The sequence below is a fragment of the Ursus arctos genome, unplaced genomic scaffold (assembly GCF_023065955.2).
Source record: "Ursus arctos isolate Adak ecotype North America unplaced genomic scaffold, UrsArc2.0 scaffold_10, whole genome shotgun sequence".
Classification (NCBI taxonomy): Eukaryota; Metazoa; Chordata; class Mammalia; order Carnivora; family Ursidae; genus Ursus; species Ursus arctos.
The window spans coordinates 29,352,630-29,369,807 of record NW_026622764.1 but is presented as its reverse complement, the minus strand read 5'-3'; the positions used below and the strand labels follow the sequence as shown (position 1 = coordinate 29,369,807).

The following is a 17,178-nucleotide window of genomic DNA, read 5'->3' as shown; positions in this document are numbered from 1 at the left end:
AAGTGTCATACTCAGGTTGTGATCTCAAGGTTATGAGATCAAGCCCCATGTCAAGCCGAGTGGACTCTGCACACAGCACGGAGTCTGCTAGGACTCTTTCTCCCTGTGCTCCAACACCCAGCTCTCTCTCTAAAATAAATAAAACTTAAAAAAAAAAAAAAAAACACAACAAACTATTCTGATTGTATGGATTTATAGATGACATTTCCCTATGACAAGGCTACCTGGGTTTAAGGACTTTTAAGAATTCTATTTCAAAATAATCTGTTTTGTAAATTCTTATTCTAAAAGCAGAGTCTATTCTTTCTAATTTAACCATTTTCTTTATAAAGTCTGAAAAATAAATTTACATTTCCTATCACTTTAGTCATCAGGGCTTGTTTCAAGGATAGACTCCATTTGCCTCATCTAACCTTCAAAATAGTCATTCTACCATAAAGTTATTTAATATTAAACACTGTATTTATCAAATACAAATTTGAAACTAAAACCATAAATCTGTATATTTAACTTGTTGGAAAATCAAGTACATATCCTAGGGTAGTTTTTAAAAATTATAATAATACAACAGCATTAGTAACTATCTTTATTCTCAAATTGATAAAAGCATTTAACATATACTTTACAGTATAAACAAAGTAAGTGCTATGCATTTTACTTATAAAGTGACTTAAAGTATTTCAAGCATTATATAATTCAATTTGTACAAAAAAGTAAATTTCCAAATAAAGCTTTGGTTAGAACTGATTATGTACTGTCAAATCCATTTTCCAAAGTTGTTCAAGGAAAAAAAGTTTCATCCACTAACACAGGTATTTCTTGTACAAAGCTATTTACTGTTTAGTAAGAGGGGAAAATATTACAATAATTGCTTTTAATTTCCAAGTCTGGATCAGCCTTTTTTCTCATTTATATGTGGCCAGAATACCCTTTTGAAAAATAACCTTTTACTTTATTCCTAGGAAGGTAATCTATTTTAAAAATAGATTAGATCTGTAAGACTGTTAGTTTCCATAATTACCACGATGCTTTCTAAAGTTTCAAGCATTAATATATTAGTCCGTTGGGTTAAATCATTTATAATTTCCCTTAGGAAGGTAATATCTACTAGCACTAGTGCTCAGTATCAAAGCTTATATAATACCTAAAAAAACTAAATATAGCCCAAAACTTAGTATTTTTACAGCAATGTATGGATTACCTTTATTCATATGAAAGTAATAAAAATGCTACCTAACTTAAATAATATAAAATAGCACTTTAACCAAATTAACAATCACAAAACTGCAGACATTTTTCTATTAAAATTTTCCAGTCCACTGAGCAATATTTACTCAAAAATATGATTATGAACTTAAATATATCCTCTTTTAAGTTTACTTGTTTATGCTGAACTCTACACTGGTGCTCCTTTTATGATTTTTGAAAGTTCTACTTATATAACTATTTAATTCCAAAATGGAAAAATGAGCCATCACTAAAATTCACTGGAGAGTAATATTCTTTCATGGAAATAATTTATAAACATTTTAAAGTTCTACTTTTAATTACTTCAATTTGGCTTTTTTAAATAGATAAGCTTTTCATTTCAATTACTGTATAATACTTCAAAACTAGCTTAAACAAAGATAAAACCAAGGAGAACGGGTAAAGCATTCCTTACTTTACAATAGGATGCCTCAAAGTGTCACATACATAGTAACATCACAGAAGAGAATTTATATGGTTTAGCAGATTATAGAGAAAACCTGAAAGTTTATACAAAGTTAAACACTGCCTCCCTTCCTGTTGTTTTCTTTTAATTTGATCTTGGCTCTGTTTATTATCTTTCTATAATAACCACTTTGATATTTCCAGTTTTCTAAGAGATCCAATTACTTACACACACCTCTTTGAACAGCTCTGTAACATATTCCAGAACATTCAACCAATCTCTTTCATTCGATATGATATAGCCTACATTTTTCTCACAAAATGCTCTGTCCTGAGCTATATTAAACACCTTATAACAGGTGTATGTATAACTGAAGACCCTAAAATGTCAAGTTTACATTTTTAAAAAATGCATAGAGAACATAACTTTGGAAAACCTATTAGTACTCACTTCTCAGATATTATAATATATAGGTTTTGTTTCTTTCAGACTGTTAAGCTTCATAACTGGTTATTCATTTCAGATCTGAACCACATTTAAAAAAAGTTTTTCTGAGCTTTGATTGCTATTAGGCTAAAGAAAGAGATGAAGTTTTCTGACCGAAACTGGTCCATGGGTCTTCCAATAAACAATCCTTACGTATTCAATGCAGATATCAAATTTCCATGCCACAAAATAGAATTACATCAGAACTACAGGAAATAAACTCTTATTATAAATACAATATGCTTAATGTTAAGGTGCTATTCACCATGCCCTACATCATTCAGTCTTTACCAAGTGGGCATCATGTCTGGAAACCACACCCTACCAAGATGCTTGGACACCTCCCAATGGATCTGCTCCAAACTATACTTTTGGTCAGGAATTAATACTTCTTCCATAATGGATAACTGAGACAGGCGGCCGCCACACATCTTCACAAACTCAACAAAGGCACTACATGAGACTTCACATTCCCCTAGTCCAATAGCTGACAAATTTTTACAACGTTCTGCAATGCGAATTAACTCTTCATCAAGTGGCCGTAATCCATTAGCACACACTACTAGTTCAACTAGCCTAGGGCATGTCATTCCCACACGGCCAAGCACATCTTTGCTTACTGATCTCCCAAAGTAAAGATGGGTGGCAGGTATTTCATACCGAAAGAATGGATCAAATTCCTCTTCATATAAAAAAAAATACATCACTAAGTTCACTTTTGGTGAATGTCTGATGAAAGCATCCCAGCTGCTTTTCTGAATAGTATGGAAGTGTGTCTGTCCAGGATTCTCACTGACTACATCAATGCGCAAATGTTCTAATCGGACATGTTTTTCAGAAGATAAAGCAAGCAGCAATTCATCACTTAACAAGTGGTAATTCAGGGCCAGTTCACGTAAGCCATGACATTGATCAGCCACACAAAGGATACCTTGAAAGAAAAAAGACATTATTTACAAATTTTTGTACCAGTTCATCATCTGTTCAAAAAATTTAAATCAAGTACATGTCTCACAATAAAGGTTTACCATGTTTCCCTATCACAAAGCTATACAATTTAAAATTTAGTTATATGGCTGGACAAGCAGAAAGTCACAAACATTTAAAAACCTATTACTAATTCTGTCTATAAGAAAATGAAACCAATTCTAAATCTGATACATTAAAAAGACATGAAAGCTCACTTAACAAATTATTAATAAATACAGCTGACCCTTGAACAATAGTGGGGTTAGGGGCACTGACCCCTCTACAGTTAAAAATCTGTGCATAACTTTTGACTCCTCAAACACTAATTGCCTACTGTTGACCAGATGCCTTACTGATAACATAGTCAATTAATACATATTTTGTATGTTATACATGTATATATTGTGCTACATTCTTACAATAAAGTTAAAGAAAATACTAAGAAAATCGTAAAAGGAAATGTATTTATAGTATAAATCTGTATTTATTGAAAAAAATCCAGGTCTGTGGATCCACAAAGTTCAAACCCATGTTGCCAAAGTGTCAGCTGTATGTTAATATTCCATAACTCAGTAAAGTTTACCCCAGTAATGCATGGACAGTGTCATATTCTTTTAAAAACTGATCATTAACACCAAACTTATAGGTTAAGCCAAGAGAAATTATATGATCACTGCTACAGAGGCCAAAGGACATTTTTTGAAATTGAAAACTTAATCCTAATTAAAACGAAAAAAAGGTAAAGCAATATAAAAGAACCTATGTAACTAAGTAAAACATTTGACAAATTTTTAATTAAGATTTCTAACAGGTGAGTAACAGAGTTTTAACTGCTAATAGTGTATAATAAACTTATCGAATTTCCAAGAAAAAATACCAAGATACCACTAGATAAATGAGTCAAAGATAACTAACCAATTCACATTAATAGAAATATTAAATGTAACTAACATATTCTAACATATCCAGAAAGCAGTTCTATAAATGTTTCCCTATACTTAGGGCACTATGCTTCAGAACTACCCCAAACCCCTATCAGCAGGAGATCTTACTGAAGGTCAGTACCTGATCTCGGAAATGGCCTAGTATAAAAATTCAAACAGACAGCCTATACTACTTGATAAATGATCTATTCAAACCTTTATTTCTTGTGTTTAGAAATGAAGATAGGAACAAAACACATCATATTATCTACTATTTATTTTACAAGTATATGTCGGGTACTAGATATGTTATCCCATGAATCTTCAAAAAAAATCTAGAAAAGTAAGTGTTATTTCTATTTTGAAGTTGATGCAGCTAAAGACAGCAGAGCTGGAATTCAAACACAGACTGAGTGACTCTTAAGTTCATGTGCTTAACTATTGCTTGAGAAGTGACAAGACAGAGAGGCACCAATAAGCCAAAGCTTAATAGCAGTGGAAGGAGAATATAGGCAATAGAATCAGTGAAGAGATAAACTGAATCACCAGTATAAGAGTCACAAAACAGGGAATAAAAGACATCTGTGCTGGAGCGCCTAGGTTGCTCCTCAGTCAGTTAAGTGTCTGATTCTTGGTTTCAGCTCAGGTCGTGATCTCAGCGTCATGGGATCAAGCCCTGCATGGGGCTCCGTACTCAGTGCAGTCTGCTTGTCTCTCTCCCTCTGCTCCTTCCCTCACTCCCCTCCCCTCTCTCTCTCTAATAAATAAAATCTTTTATTTATTATTGAGAGAGAGAGAGAGCACAAGCAGAGGGAGCAGCAGGCAGAGGGAGCAGCCCAATGCAGGACTCAATCCTGGGACCCTAGGATCATGACCTGAGCCAAAGGCAGATGCTTAACAAACTGAGCCATCCAGGTGTCCCTAAAATAAATAAAATCTCAAAAAAAAAAAAAAAAAGATATCTGTGCTTCACTATTCAGCCACTGCAAAGTTTCTGTTTCTATAAGGTGTGTATATACTTTGAAATAAATCCTCATTACCCAAGATAATCTGATCTCTGTTCTTTACAATCTCATAAAGCCTAATATAAAAAGAAAACAAAAACACGGGGAATGGTAACCAAAGATGAAAATAAAAGAAACAGATATCATTTGGTAACAATAAAAGCAGTTGTGGCAGCCTAATCTAAAAGTGGTCCCTAAGATTCCACAACCTAACCCCCTGGAACCTGTAAATGTGATAATATACCACTCCCATGATTATGTTACATTATATAGCACAGTTGGCTTTAATAAGATTGTCCAGGCAGTTCTAATCTAATCATAAGCCCTTCAAAAGCTGAGTTTTCTCTGGCCAGTTGCAGAAAAGAAGTCAGACTCAGAGCTTCTCTGGCTAAGCAGACAAGCTAGCTGAGCAATGCCTATAGCTCCGACCTGCAGAACTGTGACACCACTAAATCAGTGTTGGTTTAACCTGCTAAATGTGTAGTTGTTAGTTATGCAACAATAGAAAACTCAAACAGTTACTATATGATTCAGTAATTCTACTCATAGGTATATATGCAAAAGAAATTAAGCCTTATGTCTACACAAAATCTTACATATGAGTTTTCACAGCAGCATTGTTCCTAACAGTCAAAAGGTAGAAACCCAAATATCCACCAAATAAACAATAGACAGATATGGTATATATCTAAACAAGGGGAATGTTATTTGGCAATAAAAAGAAATGAACACCGATATATGCTACAACTTGTATAGAAATTCATTATTGGTGGTATTATAAATTCACACAACTCATTTAGACGAAAAAACAGTAAAAAGCATAAAAAACATCCAGACCCTCTGACCTAGTTCTTCCACTTCATCATTTGTCCTATGGAAGAAATTACTAGAAGCAAATGGCTATGTGCCAAAATAGTTCATTTTTTAAATCACAGCAAAAATGTAGGAACAAGTATGCAACCTTATAAGGCAAATGATGTTTTATCAACAACACAAAGTACTAACTAACTAACTGTTGATTAGCTCAGCTGATATTTAATAAGCGTCTTCATGTCAAGCACTGGTGCTAGGACAATAAAATACAACATGAACGAGACATCTTTATCCTAATAGAAGCAGCAGATAATGAAACAAGAATGCTCTGGGAGTGGTAACAAGGGAATCAAGGAAGATTTCCCAGAACTAACAGAGTGAGACATAAACAATTAGAAGGATCGAGTGAGGGCAAAAGGTGAGGGAAAAGGAAAGTGAATAGTATTTACTTTGTGAACACCCAGACATGGAAGAAAACAAGCCTTCTAAGAAATGAAGGGAGCTCAATACACAGGAATGCAAGTAAGGTAACATCTTTATGGATGAAGCCCAATAGACAGGCAAGGGCTAGATCATATGGGACTTGTCAGCCTCAGTAAGGAGTTGGGATCTTACCAAAAGCCTAGTGAGAAGCTTTGAAGAAAACTGGAGAAAAAAATCAGATTTGTATTTTAGAAAGATTACCCTGTCTGTAGCATGGAAATCACATTAAAGAGCAGGCTACAAGTTATATCAGGTTAAGAGGGTACTGCACAGGGGCACCTGGGTGGCTGAGCTGGTTAAGCACTTGACTCTTGACTTTGGCTCAGGTCATGATCTCAGGGTCATGAGACTGAGCCCCACATCAGGCTCCTCACTGAGTACAGAGTCTGCTTATCCCTCTCCCTCTCTCTGCTCCTCCTCCCCACCGCACTCATGCTCACATTCTGTCACTCTCTTGCTCTAAAGTAAATAAATCTCAAAAAAAAAAAAAAAAAAAGACGGCACTGCACAAAGATTATGGGGGCCTGACTAGAAGTAGAAAGTGGAGATGAAGAAAGGTACAGTGTCTTAGTTCAGGTTGCTTAACAGAATACCACAGATAGGGTGGCTTATGCAATAAACATTTATTCCTCACAGTTCTGGAGTCTGGAAGTCCAACATCAGGATGTTAATAGCAATGGTTGGGTTCTGATGAGGACCATAATTCTTGCTGGCTTGTGAACAGCCACCTTCTTGCTGTGTCTTCACATGGTGAAAAAGAGATCCTCTTTCTCCTGTCTCTTCTTATGAGGGCACTAATCCCATTTATGAGAGCTCTACCCTCAGGACCTAACTCTCCCAACCCAATTCCAAGTATCATCACATTGCAGCTTAGGACTTCAGCAATATGAATGGGGGGAGGGGGCTCAACACAAATCTTCAGTCCACAGCGTAGAGATTCAAGGCATTCTTTCATGATGGAGTCACCATACTTTGGTGAGTGAAGGGATGTAGAAATGGTAGGAAGAATCAAGGATGTCTCTCAGGTCCCTGACAACTAGGATGGATGGTACCATTTACTGAGACAGCACAAAGGAAAAAGTGAGAGATTTGGATAGAGGGAAAAGAAAGCTCATTATTAATCTGTAGTACCAGTGAGACACTCCAGAGCAACTGGGCCGTCAGCAGCTCAACACATAGCTCTGGAGTCCCAGAGCAACTTTAGGTAAGAAGTGTTAACATACAGAATGAAATTGAAGCCATAGATGGCCATGACATAGCCCAGAGTTTCCATAGTAAAACAAAAAGGACCCAGCACAGAACACAGTGAAACACCAAAATTTAAGGAATGAAAAGAGAAATCAGCAAAGAAATGGCAGGAACAGAGAGGAAGGAGGAAAATCAAGAGTACAGTATCAGAGTCAAGTTACTAGTATCGAATGGTGCCTAGAAATCAAGCAAGTAGACAATTATAAGCACTATATGAAATGGGAAAAAAGTTTGATAAAATATTTAGTGAAGAAAGAAAACAGCCCTTAATTTCAATTTAGAAAAAACATAGTCCCAATATGCAAAATATGGATAGAAAGAAAATATGCAAATATGTTAAATTTTAAGTTGAAATCCTCTACAGTTATACTCTTAAATTTAAAAGTATTACAAATACTCTCTTTCATTTCCCTTCCCTTCCTGAACAACTTGCCCAAAAGCCATTAGGTGAGACCATGCAAGTTTATACATACTATCAGAATTGATGTATATATTTAATAAAAGTAAATGAAAAGGAGATGGACCAGGATAAAGAGAATAATGAACTCATAGTCTCACAGAGAAACCAGAGACGCAAAGACTCTTCTATAGTATGAGAAGTGCTCTAAGTTATGTTCAGAGAGCTACGGAAACAACACATGGGGGATCTAAACCAAAGAGGAGGAAATAAGAACAAAACTGGATCATCTGAGCCGAATTCTGAAGGCTGGCCTGGAGTTAGCTAGATGAAGAAGTGGGGGGGAAATGGTATTCTACAAAGTACAGTGTACTAACCACACACACAGGGACTAAGAACCATAGTTATGTAGGACTCAAGTAAAAGCAGCACGTGAGTGAATAGCAAACAAGATTAAAGAGACAGGAGGAGGTCAGGATACAAAGGACCTTATACACTATGAAGCTATGAAATATGGACCACACTCTCACAGCAAATCTAAACAGTAGATAGAAAATGTGACCAAGGTCACATCAGAAGTAAGTGCCAAAGGTCCAATCTTCTTAAATTCTATTTTATTTAGATTATCACTTTCAGTAATTACGCAGAAGTGGCAGAAGCAGCTAGGGCAATACTGGAATAGATGTAGCCATTCCCATCACCAAGACCCTCCATGCAGGGCACATGGACAATGAATTAAGTAATCTCCACCCAAGAGGAAATCATTTTCTTGGGGGAAGGCCAGGCTTTAGTTATAGCAAGAAGGTGGGAAGTATTCTGTAAAGAGATCAAGGATTTAACACTGTGTCTTAAAAACAGGTTTCCCAAATAACACAGCTAAAAGACTGGGAGGAATGTCAATAGCGGGAGGATGTGTCTGAAGTGAAGAGTCAGAGAGTAGTAATACCAAGTGCGAGTTTATACTTACTTTACAATATGAACCATTTGGAATTTAAATGATTTCAAACTGAATAATGTAGTAATGCTTAGAAAATTCTATAAAAGAAAAGTTGGAAAGAGCTTTCATAATGCTATTCCCCATTCGATGGGCTCTCGGCTCCAAAATTCAACTTAGGGAAAGGGTTATCTTGTAAAATATAAGGTGGCAACTTTAGCACAACTCTCCTCCCTCTACACAGCGAGAAGAAGAGCAATTATGAAATTGCTCTGATTCAAAACCTACCCTGCTGGCTCAACTATAATTAGAGAAAATTCTATCTTACCTGCAGGGGCACCTCAGGCAGATCTAATACTGTCTTTTTTTTTTTTTTTTAATCCATTTTCTTGCACAGGTTGGACACAAGTTGCCAAATAAGAGTAGAAAATAAGTTGAAAGTAAGTTTCTAGGCTAGGAATGCTATAGAATTTATGATATTGTGTTATGACATTAAAATTATGTTTATGCAAAAGAAATGAAATAATCATAATAACCCATCCTAGAGGTTAATGATCAGTTTTTAATTTGATAAATACATCAATACATTTTACTAACATTTTATCTGGCAAAAAACATAACATACCTGCTGGAGAGACATGAGGACAGCTGCTCATTTTCAGCAGCTTGAGTGTATCGCTGTTGTTGGCCACTAGTACTTTGAGGGATGGATCATCTACTGGGGTATCATCTATTTTAAGCGAGGACAAGGATTTGGAGTTTACAAACACTACTGTCAGTGCAGAAATAAAGTGAGACTGAAAAGCAAAAAAATTAGAAGTTGCAATTTTCACAAATGAGAATTGAGGGGTGTTCATATAATTCACATATGGTTCATCTGAACCCTAATGATATATTCCATAACTGTTTTAGGGGGAGCATCCCTCCACTCTGTTGTTGGGGATACGGTAAAAAAGAGAGGTGACTATTTGCTATCGTTGAGGAAAATCTTTTTACCTGTAGAAGAGATTTCAAGCCTCAGGGTGAGTGTCTCTAAATCACAATCATTGGTAAGTAAAAAGGCAAATTACAGAATCCAGAATGAGAATACCTCTCAGATACTTCATATCACCTTGTCTGGAAACCCTACTCCAGTGTTTTATAACATTGAACTACATTCTTTTTTGGTCTTATAGTAATGACTATTAAAATAGTAATAATTATTAGCATAATCATTAAAAAGCATAATAAAAATCAACTCAGAAGCTATGAAAGACTCACTGGGAATATAAAACTCATAAAAAATCTGATTCTAAAATAAGGAAAACCATACCTAAATAAAATTCCAAGTTTAAAACTCCTTTAAATATGTTAAATTATCTACAATATTTTCAAGCCATTTTATTCTAATGTATTTTCCCACAAATGTACCAATTATTATTATTGCATTTATTATATACATGTAATTATCTGTTGGGCACAGAATCTGACCTAAAGGAGCCACTGTAGGATAGCAGGAATGAAAGCATGGTCAGACTATGTAACTTGGAATTAGCTAAAACCAATGGACAAAGAATCCAGGAGTAGGAAAGAGAGGTAAACATATGCTCCAACATCTTCCTCTACATAACCATCCTCACCCTCCATTTAGCTTTATAAATTCACGACAGCAGTTAAAAGGAATGAGGGCAGGCTAACAGCCAAGAAAGTACAATGAAACACCATTTTTGTGGTCACATTCCCTAACTTTATTTTCCCCTACAATTAAATAAGTGGTTAACTAATTAAATTTTGACCTATTTAAATGTTAATATCTGGGGCGCCTGGGTGGCTCAATCGGTTAAGTGTCTGCCTTCGGCTCAGGTCATGATCTCAGGATCTTGGGATCGAGCCCCGCATCGGGCTCCCTGCTCATCAGGTGAACCTATTTCTCTCTCTCCCTCTGCTGTTCCCCCTGCTTGTGCTCTCACGCTGTCAAATAAATAAAATCTTAAAAAAATAATAAAATAAATGTTAGTATCTTCCTTCTAATACATTTTTTTTTAAAGATTTTATTTATTTTTTGGACAGAGTGAGAGACAGCCAGTGAGAGAGGGAACACAAGCAGGGGGAGTGGGAGAGGAAGAAGCAGGCTCATAGTGGAGGAGCCTGATGTGGGCCTGGATCCCATAACGCTGGGATCACGCCCTGAGCCGAAGGCAGACGCTTAACGATTGCGCCACCCAGGCGCCCCATCTTCCTCCTAATACTCTGACATCAAACTCAATTATATCTTGTACAGTCACATGTCATTAGTATACTCATGACTGTATCACTGCCTTTTTCCCATTTCCCTCCGATTTACCTCTGGTCAAATACACTTCTTTCATGTTCTCTTCAGTTCTCCCAGGATTTCCAACATATAGCAACACCCTATTTCAATCTTCTACAAGAGCCAAAATGGGGGTGGGGGTGGGTGGGTGGGGGGAGAACAATATAAGCATCTTAGACCCATTTAATTAGGGAAGGAAGCCATCCTACTAGATGCATCATAGTATCCAAAGAAAAAACTACGAAAGTATAGTACTAGTACTAGATATGTATAATGATAATCCTGAGTAATAAGAAAAAAGGAAATTAAATTTGTTCAGCGTACCTTTTAATATGGTATGTTTTATACTATATATTTGTTTTTTAACTATGCTATGTACATAGAAAATAAATTCAGAACATATCATTTCCCATATAAGTTAGTGCTCTGACTTAATCAGAATCTCCTGGATTGCTCATAGGAGGGGAAAATTCAGCATAGGGAAAGTAATCCTAAACCTCAAAGTTTCTTAGGTGATTTTCATGCACATTAAGTATGAGAACCACAGTGCTCTGACTCACGTACTTAGAATCTTAAAATGTTGAACAGAGTATCTTACCCATTTCCCTTATCTTACATGAGGAAAACATTTTATCTCAAATATATGTAAAGAATGTTTTAAAAAATCAATTAAGGGGCACGAGGGGACTCAGGTCATGATCTTAGGGTCATGAGATCAAGCCCCACGTTGGGCTCCACATTAGGCATGGAGCCTGCTTGGGATTCTCTCTCTCCCTCTCCCTCTGACCCTGGCTGCTCTCCTGCTCACTCTCTCTCTCTCTCTCAAAAAATAAAATTAAGACTTTGTAATCAACTGGTGATACATTTGTTACTGATATTCCATTCCATCACCACCTGGGTTATAATACACACTCAATTTAATACTATTTCTTACTGAATCATCCTAGTAAATTAAACTGTTAGGTGTATTAAATGGGTATTTGTATTTTAGTTTGCAGTGTACTCTGAAAAAAAACTTTCAAATTATTGTTGGATGCTAACCCCTAACATACTCAGGGGCCTTTATCAATTGCCTTTCAAAAATGCACACTTGGGGCACCTAACTGGCTTAGTCAGTTGGGCATCTGATTCTTGATTTCAGCTCAGGTAATGATCTCAGGGTCATGACATCGAGCTCCACACTGGGCTCTGCACTGGGTGGGGAGTCTTCTTGGGATGCTCTCTCTCCCCCCTCCCTTTGCCCCTCCTTCCCACTTGAGTGTGCTCTCTCTCTAAATTAAATAAATAGGGGCACCTAGGTGGCTCAGTTGGTTGAGAGTCTGCCTTTGGCTCAGATCGTGAGCCCCAGGTTGTGGGACTGAGCCCCGCATCAGGCTCCCTGATCAGTGGGGAGCCTGCTTCTCCCTCTCCCTCTGCCTGCTGTTCCCCCTGGCTTGTGCTCTATCAAATAAAATCTTTAAAAAATATAAATAAAAATTAAAAAATAAACTAAATAAATCTACACTATTTTTCTATTTTAAAAGACTAGTTATTAGAGACACCATCTAATTACATGCAGGATTATGTTAGAACATATATATGAATATAAACAGTTCAAACTTCACCAAAAAAAATTTTTTTTTCTTCTTTAAAATCTATGAATCCAAGTGGCACTAATTTTTGCTCAAGAATATATCTTTACACATTTACCAGAAGATTTTATAAGTAAGCTATACCTGTTCTCACTACTGGCACTGTCTACTTTTCTTTGATTGTAATTTCACCAATCTGCTCTGAAAGTCCAAAAAGGGGCTGCTATGTCTTTTTTCTAATATGCTTGTTTCTCAGCTTTACTTAGTCTCTTTTAGTATGTCCTGCTGAACCCTCTGCAAATTCATTCACTCTAACTTCTCCCATCAAAAAGCACAAGGTGATCAGAAAAAGGAAAAGCTTTTTTAAAAAATCTTATTGCCTAACAATCTAAATAGTAACTAGTTTTCCATTGCATATACTACTTTTCTTATACTCCCCACTGTCACTACAAGAAATGGGCAGGGCTTCATTCAATTTCTCCATAACTGCCAATAACACAAAACCAGCAGATACCTTTGGTAAATCCATAAAGCTTGGCCGAGCCGTTGAAATAAGTCCAAGTGTTTTTAAAGAGCAATTTACCAGTTGCGATAATATATCACAAGCTGCTTCAGCTGATTCTTTGCTGCTGTCCACCTTAAAAAAGAACACATCATTTAGTCATTCATACATTTACATTTCTCTGTGTAATCTTAATTTTACAAAAGCAAGAAACAGTTATTAGTTTATTACATTACAAAGAATTAGTATTTATGCTTTCAATCATACACCCTCACATACAATGTTAGCCTTTTCTGAGTCTCCCTGAAAAATTTTAAGTGCAATTGTCAAGACTTAAATTTTGTTAATGATACAATAAATACTTAATGTTGAAAGGACTTGGATTTTAAGTTGATTTATTCCAAACTGACTGTATAATATATAACCTAATGGAACACATGAATTTATAACCTCTGAAAAAACAATAGTGGATCTGATTCTATCATGCAAATACAGTGTCTATGGTACACATGTTCCAAGGCACCAGGAAGTGAATATTTACTCAAAATGTTCAAATTAATCACAACCTGGGATTCATCATTAATGATATTAATGGAAAGATGAATGTGAAGTAAAATGAGGACATCTGACCAGTCAAGCATGAAAATCTGAACCAAATGAGAAGTAGCTGCTCCCACACATGAACATTTCCTGGGGGAAGAGTAATATGGACAAAAACTCCTGTAGGATATGAGAAGGAGCTCTTCTATCAAAGAGGAAGTTGTTCCCTGGGCTAAAAAACATCTTAAAAGAGAATAGTTAAAAGTAATATTACTTTCATTTCCAGATTGATGTACATTACCTTAACCCAAAAATGTTCTGAAGAGCTGGTTGTAAAACTGGTGGACTGTTCCAGAGCTATTTATAATACTTTTCTTTGGCTAAGTATTTTTACACAAGTGGTTCCTAATGCTCCCTAGACCAGCAGCATCGACATCACGTGGGAACCAGTTAGAAAGGCAAATTCTCATGCCCAACCCAGATCATTTCAATCAGAAACTCTGGGGGTGGGACCCACAAATCTGTCTCAACAAGCACTCCAGGTGTTTATTATGTACATAAAGTTTGAGAACCACTGTTCTATACTCATAATTGACTATGAGCCTGTCTGGCCTAGTTAGTGATAAACTGAACACAAATATAATCAGGAGAGCTCAGAAGAATCTTACGATATGGCTCTTCTGGTAAATCAGGAATTATTTTCTCAGGAAAATAAAAACGTTTAAACTTATAGGACAGATGGTTTTGTGAGGGTTATACAAGTCGGATACAGCTGAATTGTGTCACATGGCTGTAAAAGAGTAACACTGACCCAGCCAATCCCCTGGATGGAAGTAGTCTTTAGAACTATGAGATTAAGGTATTATGCTCATCTTTTTCTCAAATTTACCATTAGACTACTCTTAGACAACGCAAAGATGACTGAAACCAAAGGAAGGCTCTTGAAGTTTCTTCATGGGGAGGTGGGGGGAGGGACAACACTCGAGGAGTTCCCGGATTTGTTTGATTCTCTCACCACTCCCTCACCCTGACCCTCAGTTAGGGTTGCCAGATAACATACAGGACATCTGTTTAAGTAATGAATGCATGAAAAACATTTACTCTAAAAATTATTTGCTAATTATCTAAAATCAAAATTCAATTAATAGGCATCCTCTATTTTTATTTGCTAAACCTAGCAATCCTACCCCCAGTGGCCTAAGTGCCTTTGCGCGTTTTTCTGGGAAGATGGCCAAATGCACCCAACCATTCCCATCACCAGCTCTCTACTCTTCAGACACATATGGAAGAATAAGCAGGTATCTTCATCTAAGAAGGAATGACACACTTGAGAGCAATCAAGACTAGTTTTGGCAAAGAACTCTGGGTTAAGAACCATTGCTTTATCTAGGTTTAATATGACCTATTTAACAACTGCTACTTCTGGGTAATCAGGTATTCCTTGTGTTACTTTTCAACAACTGTCAGGTATGTTAAAGGTTTAGTAAATATGTCTACATTCCATTACTCACCCTCAGAACAAAACATCATAAGCCTCTGTACTCCTATAAACCACTATGATTCCTTCAACTATTCTAGATATCTCAAAAGGCGACCCCACTTCATTTCTCTCATCACTGCATGAATTCCAGTATGTCCCTTCTGGCAATGAAAAGAAACTGCTCTCTTCGGCATTCTTCCACACAACTTTTCCTATTTCTCTCTGAAATATATTCAATTTAACCTTTTACATAATATTTCTGTATCTCCTTTATCTATGAAGACCCCATATCATAAAGCCATCAATAAGCAGAATTCAATCCCTATTAAATAGTAGTAGCAATTATGTTTTAGTCAATCATAATCTCATTTTTTATTGTATATTTCTTTTTCTTAAAATTTACAATAATTCAATGTGCCTGAGAGCTTTGGTAAATGATTTATGCTTATTTAATAGTTGCTTCTCTTCTTTTAATTATGATTCAATGGAGTAATTTAGCTCAAATATAATTATTTCTGACAGCTTCTACTGTATGCAGTAATTCTCAATCTTTTTTTTTTTTTTTAAAGATTTTATTTATTTATTTGACAGAGGGACAGCCAGCAAGAGAGGGAACACAGCAGGGGAGTGGGAGAGGAAGAAGCAGGCTCCCAGCGGAGGAGCCCGATGTGGGACTCGATCCCGGAACGCCAGGATCACGCCCTGAGCCGAAGGCAGACGCTTAACGACGGCGCTACCCAGGCGCCCCAGTAATTCTCAATCTTTAAGAACTTTCTCTAAAAAGGCAATACTTTAAAGACAGGGGAACACATACTGGTTTAGGACAAAAAAGCCAAAACAAAATAAGCTTTATTTTTTAAAAGAAGGATTTAAGTATTACCTTGAAGCTGACATATTGCAGATGGTTTGAATGTCTTTTAATAATCTGTTTGATCAACTCTGGATGTGTAGCTTTCAAGTAAGATGTAGCCGGCTGATTCAGTTCAAATTCAAAACATCTCCACAAGTCAGGCATGTGAAATACCTGGTTCCAGTTGCGGCAAACTTGTGACGCATGAGCCCGGTCAAGAAGAGGCAAATACTTAAATACTTGGAGAACAATGTCCTGAAGGAGATTACCCCAATCACAAGTCTGAGAATGCTCATTTGTAGTCCTCAGTTTCTTAGAATTCTCTGTAGTAGCTTCTTCTGATGAATTATGGTCACTATCTCTTCCTCCTCGTTTCATCCTATTCAGAAAAATGCATCATTTTTTTCATACTTAACTTTTGAATAAAAATAAATCCAATACTCATTCTGTCACTAAGATGCATACATATGTTTATAAATAGAAACACAAACATGCAGAAAGAACTGGGCCAGTAATTCAAGGAGAATATCAAAACAAAATATAAAGAAAAATGCCAGTGGAGACCAACTGTTATTTTACAAATGCTATACAGGTGTTTTTAAACATTTGTGTTTATGCTGTACTACTTGGGGGAGGGGAAGTATCATGATTTTGAAACTAAACCAAGAATTGTATTTCAAAAATTGTAGTCAACGAAAATGAATATAAAAAAGAATCTACAGTGACACTTTCCTAAAGGTTTCTTGAAAGTCATCTAAGGATATCTGCTATATATGAGTTCTGAAATTCAAGGAGACCACAGTCCCAAAAACCTCTAGAGGGGATCTGAATTAAGTAGCCAACAGATCTTTCCACACTGAATAGTCTGTGATACGCATTACTGTCAGACCCAATCTCTGCTTAAATAAGCAAATCCATCCCTACAATGCACTGTTTGGTCCAAAATGTGGCTTCTTCTAACACATCAGGTACTATTGCAATGTTTACCTTAAGTTGTATTTTTTTTGAACTAGGTATGTATTTATTCTGTGTAT

General features: G+C 36.2%; 1 protein-coding gene across 2 annotated transcripts in view; it reads right to left on the bottom strand.

Annotated features, from left to right (window-relative positions):
- Positions 1-573: 573 nt before the first annotated feature.
- The window catches only part of FBXL3 (F-box and leucine rich repeat protein 3), a 20,349-nt gene continuing 3,744 nt past the window's right edge, over positions 574-17,178 (bottom strand). For both annotated transcript variants that reach the window (XM_044381893.3, XM_026493436.4), the window contains exons 2-5: positions 16,175-16,523; positions 13,287-13,409; positions 9,537-9,708; positions 574-3,071 (exon numbers count right to left, since the gene is read on the bottom strand). In XM_044381893.3, coding sequence (XP_044237828.1) covers positions 2,428-3,071; positions 9,537-9,708; positions 13,287-13,409; positions 16,175-16,522 — 1,287 coding nt within the window. In that variant the 5' untranslated portion in view covers position 16,523 and the 3' untranslated portion in view covers positions 574-2,427. The remainder of the gene's footprint in view (positions 3,072-9,536; positions 9,709-13,286; positions 13,410-16,174; positions 16,524-17,178) is intronic.